The sequence below is a fragment of the Mus caroli genome, unplaced genomic scaffold, assembly GCF_978045245.1.
Source record: "Mus caroli unplaced genomic scaffold, Mus_caroli_1 scaffold_7, whole genome shotgun sequence".
In the NCBI taxonomy this organism is placed as follows: Eukaryota; Metazoa; Chordata; class Mammalia; order Rodentia; family Muridae; genus Mus; species Mus caroli.
The window spans coordinates 20424646-20441177 of NW_028227262.1; the positions used below are offsets into that span (position 1 = coordinate 20424646).

General features: G+C 39.2%; 1 protein-coding gene across 1 annotated transcript; it reads left to right on the forward strand.

Annotated features, from left to right (window-relative positions):
* The first annotated feature begins 255 nt into the window (after nt 1-255).
* Nucleotides 256-16270, forward strand: LOC110296649 (killer cell lectin-like receptor subfamily B member 1). Its single transcript, XM_021165365.2, has 6 exons — nt 256-340; nt 10051-10140; nt 11394-11468; nt 12126-12280; nt 12643-12758; nt 16147-16270. The coding sequence occupies exons 1-6, from the start codon at nt 256-258 to the stop codon at nt 16268-16270; spliced, it is 645 nt and encodes a 214-aa protein (XP_021021024.1).
* The last annotated feature ends 262 nt before the right edge of the window (nt 16271-16532 follow it).

Below are 16532 nucleotides of genomic sequence, written 5' to 3' on the forward strand. Positions count from 1 at the left end.
CAAAAAAGCCTTTTTCAGAATTTTTTCAAAAATCATACCATGTGTTACACCTTCAGTTTTAACGATAAGAACATATAAAATGTGAGCATAATAGACCCACATTTAATAACTTTGGAGACAGCACCAGTTGCAAATGTGGGTAGGTGTGGCTACAGAGAGCATAATGTCGACAGCGGATATCCCTTTGTTCATTTCACATCACAGAATGCTGAGTTTGTTCTCACTCAAAGGTCAGTGTTACATCTCCCATCTCTAATGGATGCACCAGTGCTCTATGCTGAATTAAATTTAGCCAAGACCAGAGGGCTCAGGTGTACATCAGCTCCATCTCTCCCCCAAGGTAAGTGGCTTTATTTCTTCTTTTGGCATTTGAATATCTTTGAGAGTTAGGCATTTCCTGTCATATTATAGTTTCAAATGATTGCTTTGGGATGGTGAGATGGATGATTCCTCAGGTAAAATACTTGCTGCACAAACCTGACAACCAGACCTCAATTCCCAATACCTTTGGTGGGAAGAGAATCACTTCTTGAAAAGTGTTCTCTGATTTCTACACCTAGTGTAGCATGAACACATCTGCACACACACACACACACACACACACACACACACACACACACACTCACTCACATTTAATCACACACAAACTCAACAGATAACCACAACTACAAAGAGAAAAACTTAAATGTTATTTAATTCATAGAGTTCATGAAAGATGAACGGGCCTTCTCCTTTTCAGTCTCAGGAAGACCCTGAAGACATAATATTTTACATATATAATCATAAAAATGTTTTTTAATGATAGTTCAGACTTGCAGTAGCTTGCCTTTCCAAGATCCTGGCACAGAACATAGACTCTTAGTCAGCTCTACTGCAGTTGCATCCCTAGTATTTAGCGTTGGGGAAAATCAGCCCTCTCCTCTACCAGAGTATTTAATAATCTGAGTGATAATGTGTAAGACTGAGGTAATACTCAAAAAGATAACATACCATGAGGATTATGAAAAGGGACCAGAAACTGAGGTATAAAATGTATCAAATTGTCACGAGATAGCACTGCATTCTGTGACCTAACTGGACTTACTAAGATCAATAACTGCCCCATTTTCAATTTGATATTATTCCTATATTGTGAGAACCATATGATTATCAATATTGAAGTATGTTTGGTTATGAACTCTTGCATTATAAAAGTTAAAATCAGGAAAACATCTTAGAGTTATTAAATCAGCTTCATCATCATCATCTTCACACCAGGGTCAGGAGACAGTGGAGGCTTTTACAGTGCTAGGATGATCAGAGTGAGCCAGTGTGATAGAACGAAACATGTTTCCTTCTCCTTGTGTTCCTGCCTAGCAAAAGTAGGGGAAGGGCTCATTGAAATGAAAGAAAATGAAGGTTGAGAAAGACAATGAGAATTCCTCAACACTACTGTCCATGATCCCAAGTCGAGAGACTAGAAAATTTGTCTACTCTTATTGTGATTATTTTTCTACAGATATCAGCTTAAATGTAAACTTCAAGGACAAAATTAATAGAATAAAGCCAGTGAGGTATGTGACACAATAGTGAAAGAACTGAAGCAACCTGAACCAACTGAACCAACCCATTAACTAGATGGCTCAAACTGTTGGAAATTCACAGCATAGAGATTAGATCTCTCAGCAAGCAAGCAAACAAACAAACAAACAAACAAGCAAATAAACAAAAAAGATCAGAAAGAGGAACCCGGGCAATGATCTGCTTTGATGGATAAAATGTGTAAAAAGTTCATTCATTTATTCAATCATAATTCAGATACAACCACCTACTATGTGTCAGAATTTCTTTAGATGATGAGATCCAGCTGCAAACAAATGTGAACATTTTTTCCATCTAGGGTTTTATGAATGTATAGGTTTGTAATCATTAAACACCTATATCAGAGACAACATGATGTAGAATTCTAGCAAGAAAAATATTAAAATGAAAATTAAGATTTTTACCATTAGAGACAGCATCATGTTAAGTAGAGTAATCAATGCAAGCTTTCCTGGAATCCAGCCCTGAATGATACTTGGGACCAAGGCTGAGTATGTGAAAGATGTCACCTAGAAAGATGGACTCAAAAATACAAAGGAAGAATATGCCTGTGATGTTGCATGGAAGCATGCATCCCCAGTGTGCTGCAGAAATCAAGTCAGGAGGAATGGTGACAGGTGAAAAAGGATTTGGAGGGCATTCCATAGGTACAAATGTTGAGGGCATCCATTCAAATGTGTTGAACTGTGGAGAATACTTAGCATTGTATGGACAGGAAGGAATACTCAAAGCAGGTACTTCCCCATAACCAAACCTCACACAGCCTCTTCAAGGATCAATGGCTGTTCTCCTCAGCCCAGTCTCAGACAGAACAGCTCAAACAGGTCCGGAGGTGGATTCAGTTCCTTATATTTTAATGTGAAGGAGTAGCGATTTCTGAAATCACCCAAATAGGCTTTTACTTTCAGTAAAACAAAAATAAAAAACAAAAAACACTTTAAGATGGACAGGAAATAATTATTGTGTATTGAACAGTGGTTTGGAGCAGACACTATGCTTTGAAAATAATAATTGTTTTATCAAATCCTAAAATTTTGTGAAGTAGGTATTGTCCAGGCATTTTACAGATGAGGAAATCTAGTGTCTATGAATTTTTAACATATTCCCTCCAATAATGTATTGTTCTGCATTATATTATATTATTGATAACATTGAAATATGATAGTGCTGAGTACTAGACTTTTGTAAAAAGCATCAAAATAGTGACTGTATGAAGATAAGACTATTTTACAAAAAGACTTAGAATTTCAAAGGTGGAAGTGTGAGAAAAGACAGAAATGTGAAATAATGCTTATATACTGTTTGGGTTTGTGTGTCAAGCTAGAATCATCAGAGAGGAAGGAGCTCAGTTGAGGAAATGCCTTCATGATATGCAGCTCTAAGGCATTTTCTCAATTAGTGATCAATGGGAGAGAGCCCAGTCCATGATGGGTAGTGCAATACCTGGGCTGGTGGTCCTGGGTTCTACAAGAAAACAGGCTGAAAAAGCCATGGGAAGCAAGCCAGTAAGCAGCATATCTCCATGGCCTCTGCATCAGCTCCTTCTCCAGGTTCCAGCTCTGCTTTAATCTCTGTCCTGACTTCCTCCAATACCCTTTCTTCCCCAACTTGTTTTTTTTTTTTTTCCATAGTGTTTTGTTTCAGCAATAGAAACCAAAAGTAAGACATGTATAGAATAATAAATGTAATTCACTAGACGTATCTACTATGGTTAGTTATGCTGTGTCAGGAGAAATTCTAGGCTGGCATACATACACAGTTCTCATATTCAGGGTGTCTTTGGGACCTTAGAGTTTTCTCTGGTGTCTGCTTTTGCCTCCTTGTCCATTAACATAGCATGTCTTACATAGCAGGAATTACAATTCATGCTACTATTTAAAAAGTCCAGCACACTGTCTATATCCTCCCATGACAGTCTTGTAGCACCTCTGAATACATAGCATTTCTCACTAGAAGATTGCTTATAGAACTGCCAAATAAGCTCAAGTCTCTTTTATAAAAATGCTATTTGCACAGGACCTATGTGCAGATCTCTGTGTGCAGAGATCTCCAGATTAACCACAATACCTAAGATTATCTGTGTGACATACAAATAGCTGTTATAAGTATTTGTCTAGAGAATATGATGGTGGATGTCTGTATGTGTTCAATATATTTTTATACCTGAAAAGTTTTAGTCATCACTGAACTATGTCCACCGATATGAGTGGTTCTTAAGGCTAGGGGGAAGTCTATCTTCTATTTCCTGGGACCATTTCTAGTCTATCTTTCTCTCTTCGTTCTTTGGTTGTTTTTCCCTCAAGAATATTTTAGATGATTTAACTTTCTTAATGGTTTTTTTGTCAGCATCCTAAATTTGATCTACAGTCCTGAGACCACTACTATTTGTCTGCATTCTGGATCATATAATTCAGCCACCAAAAGTAATGAAAGCAAAATAAAACAAAACAGAACAAAAAATCCAAAACAAAGTAAAACTATAAAAGTAGAAATGGTCACAGTCAATTGTGGACCACACAACAAAAATAAAAGACATGCTAGCACATTTGTTTCAGAGTTTCTTTCTTTTTTTTTTTTCTTTTCTTTTTTTCCGAGACAGGTTTTTTTCTGTGTAGCCCTGGCTGTCCTGGAACTCACTCTGTAGACCAAGCTGGCCTCAAACTCAGAAATCTGCCTGCCTCTGCCTCCCAAGTGCTAGGATTAAAGGCGTGCGCCACCATGCCCAGCTTGGTTTCAGATTTTAACATGTAACTCAAAGCATGACATCATTTATATAAGAGAATATTTAGAAGCAACAGAAAACTAATAAAAACCTGAAATAAATCTGTATCTGTAAAACTTGGAATCCCAGTCATGCAGAGTAGGGAACAGTTGTAAATTTAGTACTCAGGAAGTGGAGACAGGGTCATCAGGAATTCAAGGTCACACTTAATCACAGAGAGTTTGGGACTAGTCTAAGATACCAGAAATACAACCTCAGAAACAGACCAAAGCAAAACAAAAAGCAGTAAGAAAGCTTTGCTCAGAATGGTACAGTACTTGATTCTAATTATTGACTCTAGAAAGCCATTAATATAATGGTTATAATACATGGAACTGTTAACCTAAATGATAGTAATAGGGGATTATGATTGATTTAGAGATTAAAAGCCAGCTAGTGTTTCTCATTATTACCTTTGTAAATGAAACTAATTATTTTCCATATGAAACCCACATTTTAAAAATTGTCTAGCAAAAAGTTAAATCCACAAAGTTGGGGTATATGATGACTGCATCTCAAAAATTAGTCCATCTCCCTGTTTAATAAAATACCCATTGTTGATACAGTTACCAAGGACAGCTGAGATATCAAACATGGTCTTAGGTGGTGCAGTGTGGTAGACATACTATATGCCGTGCTATATAGGAGTAACAGAGGTCCTCATGCTCACAGATAAGCAAGCACGAGGGGAACCAGGAATGTTAAACTCACAGGGTTCTTCCTTCAAAGGAAGGGATGCATAACTTGTTATACATCCAGAAAGCTTGGGTTTGGACTCTTATACTTTGTAACTATTGCACTGTCTGTGTGGCTGAGACAAAACTGAATTATCTCCCAGACCCTTATTATGAGCTTGTCAATCTATAGAACTCATCTTCATGGATGATATGACACGTTCTTTACAAAAATTTCAATGTAATCTTAAACTTTATGGTGAACACAGGATTATCACCTGTAGAAGCAAGCAAAGGCTTTTGTATGCCTTCATTTGCTGTGAATTTATGACATGGGGTCTTTTATGTTTATTAAAAGATTCAGGTACTATAGCTGGGCAGATACTAACCTGATATGCTGACCTGGCCTATGTCCCAGACATGTGGTATATTACCTAACATCTTAGTCTCACCCTGACTAGACTAACTCATCCAAGCAAATCTTGATGGCGCCTCCCTGATCCCGACCTGAGACAGCACCCCCACCCCCTTGAGCCTGGAAGTCCTGCCTTTTCCTCTCCTGCTCAGTTATTTGCTGTTCAACTTTATATTTAACAAATCTGCAGGTGATGGAGAACAGTGTTCTACAAAATACTGAGTTAAGAGATGCTTTATAATACTGACAATACCAAAGTCCTGACTGCAACCAGATTTCTGGGTATGGAAATCAGCATTTAAATACACAGTGCACAAAACCATCCTCCATCAATCACAGGGAAATTTTCTCTAAATTTTGCTGTGTTTAAATATGCCTAAAAGTGAAAGAACCTAGTGAGGAAACCCCCACTCAACTCCCGATTCTGCGTGCACCCAAGAATCACGAACAGAACACAACACCTTGATGTAACAACACGAGGTAATTTAATGGCGGAGCTCTGGGTTGAAGCGTATCTCACACTGGAGACAGTGGATTCGACCACAAGGCTTGGAAGCTAGGGGTGTTTATAGAGAAGGAGTGAGGATAGGGGAGGAATTGGTGCCGTTTCACATGATTGGTCCATTTAAACATCAGCAGCCTGTTAACATTTAACTTAGGTCAGAGGGGTGGGAGATAGGGAGGTGCCGGGCCAGTCCGGACATGTAAGGATGGGCATGTCCTGGTCTGTTCTGCTATGTTCTCAGCCCCAGGTTTCAAAGCTTACAAACAACTCTTTGGGATATTTGACATAAATTACATGAATCACAGGTCTCAAGTTTTATTTCCTTTCAAAAGAAACTATCTGAGGTCAGATGACCAAATTTAACCAATACAGGCTAATTAGTCATGTTGAAGTGAACTGTCTTCTTGCCTTCTGAATATCATTGCATAGCTGGCTGTGGTGGTCACAGAGACCCACCAAAGTTTTACCACAGTATCCTCTTATCTGATAATATATGCTGAAGGCCAGCTTCAGCACCATAGCGCTAACTCAGGAGGGCTGAGCTTGGTATCAATGATTGGGGTTTGTGCTAATAGCAGCTGACTGAGGTCAGCACTGGTGGAGCTGATGGGGGTCTGTAACAAGAGCTGTTGTTGATGGCAGCCAAGAGCAGGCTACAACAACTTTATTTCCTTAACCCTTTTATGGCCTGTAAGAAAAAAATTTTGATGTAAGAAGAAAATTACCTCATAGCCACAAGTTACAAAATTTCTAAAAAAACAATCACCGCAACAACATATTCTTCAAAAAATAGATTTAAATCATTACACAAAAGGGGAATCAAAACCGGACTTTTGATTACACTTTCTTCTTCTCAAACTTATATCTACCTTTATGTGAGGCAAGTGGAGCATGCCACCAGACAGAAGAACTGGTAAGGTTGAGTACCCCAAGAAACTCAGAATTGAGTATGATAGATGTCAGGTCCGATCCCTGCCAAAGCCTGTCTGCTCTGGAACACGAGAGGACCACGGCAATCAGTCATGTTGCATAAAAACCTGGATTTCTTCATGCTAATGAGGTGTCTAGATAGGCCCTGAGTGTTTAGCCAACGAGCTTCCTTTCCTGGGCATCCCTTCTGGGAAGAAAGTATTTCATCCTTGGTTTACTCTGAGTAAGGTGTATGCATTTACATTCGCCATCAAATAAAGCAGCTTGAACTAAGGATGACAGATCACAGTGGAGGGGAGGCCTTTGTTGTAAGGAGCTGCACCTCAATCTCCCAGAGATGACTTTCTCTCCCCCAGAACCTCTGTACATTTGGCACTTGACCAAAACCCAGTTCTGCCCCAGCCTTGACTCTACCTTCCCCTCCTGTCTGGTGGGTAGATGCCCTGAGGGAAAATGGGGACTGGGAACCTTGTTCCCCACTCCCAGCAGTATGCTGGCAGCACCTGTATACACAGGAGACTAGGAACCACAGCAATTGTCCCATATTTTGCAGTTTTATATGGGTGTGTGTGTATGTGCATGGACTGAGAACTCCCATTACAGACTGCATTCTGCCTCCCCATGATCCTGACACCCTAGCAGTGAGACAGACACACAGCCTGGTACATTTCTCATCTATCCTTCGCTCTACAAGTTCATTTTAACCCCAAGGCAATGCTTCTATCATCTTAGATTAACAAAGTTTAATCAAGCCAAGTCTAGGGACAATCTGTATTTACTAAGGAACAGGTCATCAGTCTTATGTCTTATTTTTGAAGCCTTGATTAGATAAACTGGCTAATTATCTGTTCTCTGCTCTTATATTCATAATGAAATAACCTATTCTTTGTTTATGACCTTCCTTATTATGGTGCACAGCAAAACCTGTGACTTTATCCCTAGATCAAAAGATCAGTAAAGTCAGGCCCAATCTAGGATGAATGTTTTCTATGAACATTAACTTGTCCCAAGCCTAATTTTCTTGCTACTACAATTCACACTTAAAACCCATGAAACCTCACTGTACTCCTTTTTTTCACCTGTGTAGCTCTTGCTACTCTTTCTGGAAGGGACATATGCTGTTCTTGATTTTAACTTTAAATTTTCTATTAACTACCTTAACTTCCCCAAATTATTCAAATCAAACTAACTTCCTATAACTACTTGAATCAAAACAGGAATTCCATAAAATTGGTAATTCATATAAACAGCATTATCTCAAGAACTTTCATTTTCATATTGTTCTGCAGGAAATATGGCCAACAGAGTGAACTATCATCCAGGAAGTAATCATCCCAGGCTACAGGCAGTGAGGGTCTTCTTGTGCCCAATCACATTATGTCAGGTATATGGAGAATTTAGCAATGATAAGCATGAGAGGGCACATAAGTAGCAAGAAGCAATCCTGGGACAAAGATCCTGGGATTATACTTCTCCATGGTACACCCACTGCAGCTGTACCATAGTGTAAATGGTGGGGCATCTCCACGAAGCTCACTTGCCTATTGTAGCTCTTCCTCCATGGGGACTGCCAGGTATAGACTTAGTATATGTCATATGTAGAGGGAGGTGTTGTTTCTGTAATTGGTTCTTGAATGTGTCAATAAAAAAGGGCAGAAGCCAATTGCTGGGCAAAGGGAAAAAGGTGGGACTTCCAGGTTCCAGGAGGAAAAGAAGGAACATAGGGAGAGAAGAGAGATTTGAACCAGGCTTTGAAATGAGGAGGAAGCTGCAGTCATGTAGGTCTTGGGGCACCTAGAGTTTGTAGCCTCTGCTGGGGGGTGGACATGGAGGGACAAGGAGGATTGAGGGAGCTAGTTGATAAGATTAGGGCAGGAAACTCTATCCAGCCATTGAATTATCTGGCTAGTTTTAAATAATAAAACTGCCTAGTGTTTTCCATCTGTGGGGCTAAGGTGGGCAGGAGGAAAAAGAGGGCAGTTTGGGCAGTTGTTGGCAAAAGCTGTGAGTGTCTGGGGGAGTGATCTCAGCTCTGAGGAAAAACAGCTAGCTGGCCATTGGTGGAGCTGAGTGAGACCAGCAGCAGCTGATCTCGAAGCCTAGCTGTGAGCTCTGGCAGAGCTCCCAGGAAGGCAGAAGTGTGATTTTTAAAAATTACAGGTAACAGTCATGTTATTACACAGTATCCATTTATTTGCTACTTCAATGTCTGTAGCTTCTGCTACATGCATTCAACAGTGGTCTTAAACTACTAACTAGAAAATTCTAGGAATAAGAAACTCAGTGTTTTAAGATGGACACTGCCCTGAGCAGCAATGATGAAATCTCATGGCATGTAGGTTAAGATGTCAACCACTAGTGTCTTACTTAGGGTTTCCATTGCTGTGAAGATATCCTATGATTGACGTTTATAGAGGACAACATTTAATTGGGGCTGGCTTACAGGTTCAGTGGTTCAGTCCATTATCATCAAGGCAGGAAGCATGTCATGGCACTGGAGGAACTGACAATTCTACCTCTTGTTCTGAAGGCAAACAGGAGAAGACTGGTTTCTGGCAGCTAGGAGGAAGATCTCGTTGCCCACTCTCACAGTGACACAAGATTACACCTACTGCAGCAAGGTTACACCTACTCCAACAATGCAACACATTCTAAAGTGCCACTTCCTGGGTCAAGGATATTCAAACCACCACAACTAGTCACCAGTGCTTGTGTCCCAGTAATACTCACTCACTCAATAATGGACCCAAGTTGCAAAAGTTGGGATACCAACAGCCGACTCATGGCAAAAAGAAGTCATAGGGCATCCCTTTAAATAAAAGGTGTTATCACAAAGTACTCCACTTAGTGAACATTTTCTTTTATAGTCATACATCAAATTATGAAAGTTATAGCCACTAGTTAAAAATGGAAAACCTTCTCACTTTCTGTCTGTCTCTTTCTGTGTCTTCTGTGTCTGTCTCTGTCTTGTCTGTCTCTGTCTCTGTCTCTGTCTCTCTCTCTCTCTCTCTCTCTCTCTCTCTCTGTGAAACAGTGTACACAAATTGTAACACTATCTCCAGTATCAGTCTACTATAGTCCTCATAGCTAAGGGATGTCTTATGTAGTTGTGAACCACTTCTGACCTTTATCTCAGATATACTCAAGTGGATTTATGAAGTGTATTATTATTTGCTCTTCTTAGATGCCTGTCAGGGACCAGGCTGGCATCCGGTGGCTCTGAAACTCAGCTGTGCTGGGCTGATCTTTCTTCTGATGGTACTCAGTGTCTTAGGTAAGTGAGGCAAGAGTTTTTGCTTCATAATTTTCTCACATAAACATTAAATTTTTTCATAGCATTTGGGTTCCTTAAACCTAGGGGAAGGCCTACATGTCTGTAATGTTAAAGGTCAATATCCTGTGCCCTCTGAAGAAACTTCACATTTCTTCCATGCTTCTTGATTCTTGTGAGTAGCATTATGGGGTATGTCATATGTGCATCTAGAATGTAGAAAAATAGAAGTCACAGTTGTAACAAAAGATGACAAAAACAATGAAAACTAAAAGCTGCGGCTTCTTATATGTTTAATAAACCTTCTCCTGTGTGGGTGTGACTGAAAACAGGCAAGCTCAGGTGTGACTGTGAACAGTTTGAGAGATTCAGCAACACCCATAGGTTGACTTGTCAATCAGATCATATGCAACTTCTACTGGGGTCTGAGAGTTGCTCCACAAAGCATACTAACACCATCTCAGTCAGACAAGGAAGGTTTATTGAATGCACACCCTAATACTGATCAGATCAGGGGTATAGTGCAGAATTATTTGAGCTACTACAACAATCATTTCTCAGAACAAGCTTAAAAAGAAAAAAAAAAAAACCTACAAAGCCCACAGTGAGCTCATATGCACAGGAAGTGCTGCCTGGTGGTTGGTTCTGACTCAAGCCATTTTAGACATAAAGTTCATACTGATGTTTAATTTTATGGGCCCTACATAAAGCTTTGTTGTATTTCTTAAGATTAACAAACCTAAGAACATACAGAACATTACAGGAAATATGGTCATTATGACCCTGCTTTCAGATAATCTATTTTTCTGAGTCAGTGACTGGCAGACATATTAAAGCAACAATATGAAATGGCTGGCAGGCATGGAGCAAACAGGCTACAGCTATGTTGCTGGGCCAGACCTCAACATTTCAGAGCTGTGAGAATCCATGTGTTCTGTGCTTTTCTTATTCATATATATCCTGTCACCAAACTTGTCCCTTAATCTGATTTGCTCAGATGTTTAGATGAAATAACTTGCTTTGTTGACATTAGAATTAAAACAAGCTGGGTATGCTGGTACACATCTTTACTCCCAGCATTTGAGTAGCAGAGGCAGGCAGATATCTGTGAGCTGGAGGCCAACCTGATCTAAACGTGAGTTCCAAGAGAGCCAGGGATGTTACACAGAGAAACTCTGTCTTGTAAAGCTAAATAATGTACACGCCACCATTCATTTCAAAATTTAATACTCTTGGTTTGATTTCTTGCTTGCTAGTGGGATTCTTGGTGCAAAAACCTCTACTAGAAAAATGCAGTGTGGTTGCTCAAGAAAACAGGACTGAACCAACAGGTAACTGTGTGGCTTGAATTTCCTGAAAATAATAGGTAACAAAATGTGAGTTATTTCAGTCAAAGTTTATAACAGCTCTCCATGAAGACACTATATCACCATGGTTTTGTTTAAGAAGATAGGCATAATGTTAAGAATTTGTGAAGAGTCACATAGCTTGTAAATGCTGATTCTCAGAACCAACTGAAGCTGTGTGACCTTGACATCTATGAGCTTATTATGTACCTGGCTATGCTGCCTCAGGCTGCTGGTGCATATGATCCTAATATCTAGCAAACTTTATATGTCCCAGTACAGGGGAACGCCAGGGCCAAGAAGTGGGAGTGAGTGGGTAGGGAAGCAGGTTGGGGGGAGGGTATAAGGGACTTTTGGGATAGCATTTGACATGTAAATGAAGAAAATATCTAATAAAAATGTTTTTAAAAAGTACTAGCATTCATTATTTTACTTAAATGTGTTACACAGTTTACTTTGGCCTAAGTTAATTAATAAAAGCAAAACATAAAATGAATCCTTTGTCCTTAATTATGATTCTCTGACATACGACCTTAAATATGTTGCAACATGCACCAATGCAACACCTACACTGTGTGTAGTTGGTTATAGTGCATCAAGAACAGGGCAGAAAGAGAACATGTCTTTTTTTTTTTTCTCTAGGGAGATCAGCCACACTAGAGTGCCCGAGAGACTGGCATCCACACTGTGATAAATGCTTATTTACTTCTCAAACTTCCAGACCTTGGGCTGACGGTCTGGTAGACTGTAATTTGAAGGGAGCCACTTTGCTGCTCATTCAAGATGAAGAAGAATTGGTAAGCTGTTAATCCAAATAAGACAAAATAAATAAGACAAACTTATTAAGTAAAATAAAAACAATAAAAATATAAAGAAAAGAGCACTTGTCAACATCTCAGGATGTCTATGCTGGATTTTAAACTGCTCATAATCTGAGAGACTAATTGGACATGTGAATTGATAACTGAAAACAATGGGATGAATTGATTAAAAGTACAAATAGAGAGAGATCACCTTCACAGAGAAGAGAGAATTATGCTGGTGATAAGTTAGGAGGGACTTCAAACAGGAGTAATGGTGCTTTAAAAGGCTATTAGAAGAAAGGAAGCCATGTATACAAAGATTCAAAATTAAGTCTCCCACTCTGTTTTGATTATAGAGATTATTGCAGAACTTCTCAAAGGGAAAAGGACAACAATTTTATATTGGACTAAAATATGAAGAAGTGGACAAGGTTTGGAAGTGGATGAATGGTTCTATTTTAAATACTAATCTGTAAGTATTAAATGAGCTAATTTGAGTATTCAATTCTCATTCATTTTACTAAATTCTAATTGAATTTTGTAATTTTAATTTACCTTATGAATTCTTGAGAGGGTTGAAATAGGCTGAAGAGTCAATTCCAAAATTAGTTGAATATTTTATGTAGTCTCAATTTTTTTGACATCACTTCTTTATAATAGTGTGTGTGTGTGTATTTATTTACAATGGAATTTTAAAGGACAAGAAACGATTAATTTAGTGTTAGAGATAAAAATTTTTTAAAAGTCTATCTGGAATACATAGATTTTCACATAAACTTATATACATATTTTTTTCTTTTTTTTTGGGGGGGGAGGAAACTGTTTATTCGGCTTACACTTCCATACTGCTGTTCATCACCAAGGAGGTCAGGACTGGAACTCAAGTAGGTCAGGAAGCAGGAGCTGATGCAGAAGCCATGGAGGAATGTTCTTCCCTGGCTTGCTCAGCCTGATCTCTTATAGAACCAAGACTACCAGCCCAGAGATGGTCCCACCCACAAGGGGCCTTTCCGAATTGATCACTAATTGAGAAAATGCCTTACAGTTGGATCTCATGGAGGCATTTCCTCAACTGAAGCTCCTTTCTCTGTGATAACTCCAGCTGTGTCAAGTTGACATAAAACTAGCCAGTACATGTAAATACACAATATACTCAAACACACGGGAAAGAATTAAACTAGCAATAAGAGGACATTTCATAGCACTGAGTATACATATATGTACATACCATCATATACATAAGCATACATATACATATACATACATATCCATATTAGAATCTTTTTTTATATTTGAGTAACTTATTGATTTATTCCATTTTCAGTTGTTGTTTTTTGTTTTTTGGTGTTTTTAGGTATTTTCCTCATTTACATTTCCAATGCTATCCCAAAAGTCCCCCATACCCTTCCTCCCACTCCCCTGCCCACCCACTCCCACTTTTTGGCCCTGGCGTTCCCCTGTACTGGGGCATATAAAGTTTGCAAGTCCAATGGGCCTCTCTTTCCATCTTTTGATACATATGCAGCTAGAGTCAAGAGCTCCAGGGTACTGGTTAGTTCATAATGTTGTTCCACCTATAGGGTTGCAGATCCCTTTAGCTCCTTGACTATTTTCTCTAGCTCCTCCATTGGGGGCCCTGTGATCCATCCAATAGCTTACTGTGAGCATCCACTTCTGTGTTTGCTAGGCCCTGGCATAGTCTCACTAGAAACAGTTATATCAGGGTCCTATCAGCAAAATCTTGCTAGTGTATGCAATGGTGTCAGCGATTGGAGGCTGATTATGGGATGGATCCCTGGATATGGCAGTCTCTAGATGGTCCATCCTTTTGTCTCAGCTCCAAACTTTTTCCTCTCACATAAACTTATATACATATTTAAAAATATGTATTTGTTTTATTTTATGTGTGTGTGCCTGGGTGTCTCTATGTATACCATGTGCATGCAGGAGTTCACAGAGGTTCAAAGAGGGCATCAGGTTCCCTGGAACTGGAATTACAGATAGTTTTGAGCTGTCTTGTGGGAGCTGGAACTTGAATTTGCATCCTCTGGATGAGTACTAAGCACTCAACTTCTTCAGCTCCTACACAGAAATTCTTAAGTTTAGAATGTGGCAAAAAAAATTGCAGCATAGTGTGTCATGATAGAACTGGAATAGACATTTCTGTTTGAAAATAATTTCATACATAGAAAGGTTTGGTTTTTTCTGTATCTGTGTGTATGGTGATTGTGTGTGTGTGTGTTGTTGTATGTTTCCTAATTTTGATATGATTTAAAATGCTAATTCAATTTAACTAATAGCAAAAATATTATGATAATAATAGTAAAAGTATTATGATAATAATAGTAAAAGTATTATGATAATAAGTAAGAGAATACACGTAAGGCAGAGGATTAAGCTCAGCTGCTGTGTGATTTTACTCCTCGGATGAATGATGCTCTGATTAGACAGCAGTGACCAGGGAAATCTCATGCTATAGGAGAAAGAGAGTCAGTCACAGCCTGCTTTTGTTTGAACCAGACCTACATAATGATTCCAGGTACAAGCTCTATCTGTATAGTCTCATAGTTCATTCCACAGAATCCATATAAAAAGCCAGATGTGCAAGTGCATACCTGTATCACATCACAGTGGCAGAAACAAGGCAGAAAGGAGACTACACCCAATATTTACCTCTGACTTCTACATATGCTCTGATCCTTCCTCCCTCACCCCATCTCCTCTTTAACTTATTTTTACCTTCCTGAGCCCTGATTTTCAGGTAAGGAAGCCAAGGGGAAAATAACATTTTCCAAACAGAATTATTTGGGGGATTTGAATAAGATAATGTTAGAGTCCTTACAGGAAGTCTGGCTGGAGAAGGCCTAGGAATCCATCAAAGGCTTCTTGCAAAGAAGTCATTGATGTGAACAGATTGACTTTAACAAAAGGATATTAAAGATCAAAGAAAGAAGCTAAAGGGTGAAAAATAAAATTAAGTGACATTTACAGATGCTCAGTTGAGGGAAGTTCATCGTTTGACTAGCATGCTGGGCACTATGGTGACATCAAATTTGCTGTTGAGGCCCAAGGGACTCCATGAAGAAATTAACAGAGACAAAGGCACAGCAGTGACGGAGCCTTGCCTACTGCCAGATGTGTGACCTCCTCAGCTAGAGACAGGCTTGTCTAGAACTCACCCTTCTTGTAATCACCCAGAAGAAGCCTGTGTTAGTGCTTGGCTTCTGGTATCATTCCCACCTTTAGGAATCTGCAGGAACTCCAGGTATAGGTCTAGTGCTGCTATGAAGCCAAGACCCGACAGCATCTGGGATGAGACAGGAAGAATCCAGATTCTGTTCCACACTAGTTGGAGCCCTTTTTATCTCTCTTCACCCAATTCTGTAGACCCACTGTGTTCACTCTATATATTTAGTACATTTACTGAGAGCCTACTGTGTGTAACTTTTGTTGCACATTCATCTATATCCAAATGCCTTCTCTAGCATTAGCTGGTTGGTTATACTATATATTTAAGGGGACAGCAAAATGATGATGCTTTCCATATGATCATACAACATGTTCATAGTAGAATGAGGAGTTCCATCCCCAATTCCTAAACAGTCTCCTTTTTGTATACCATAATAAAGATTCTTGCTGGAAGAATTCTTCTCTAGTGAAGGTACAAGTGGAAATTATAGAAGTTTCCACCAGCTGTATCATTATTGTTTATGTCTTAATAATGTTTGTCAAGGTGTGTTTACTATGTTTAAACACCATGTATTCTAGAGTGTCCTTAAAAGTCTAAAGAAAAATAATGGCTGATGCAATAATTGTAAGGAAATCTTGGACACTAGTAGGGTCTATGCTTTACTCTCCAGATTACAAATCACTGGCAAGGATGAAGAAAACAGCTGTGCCCTCATCTCACAAACAGAAGTGTTTTCTGATTCCTGTTCTTCAGACAACCATTGGATCTGCCAAAAGACACTGAAACACGTCTGAAACCCTGTGCCCTGACTCCTGATTATGAATCTCATCTCTATTACTTCACAATTCACGCCAGATCTATGAATTGAACAGTCTTTGCTGTTGGCCAGTCCAGTGCACCGTTAGTGGCACAAAGCATGAATTCCAAAACCACAGTGACTCTTACAGATGCTCATGTTCAGTTTCTTTATTGTGTAAATGCAAATGTACACCGACACAGATGTGCCATTCTAAAAGAGGAGTTCTACAGAGGGAAACTCGGGTCATCAGGGGGCAC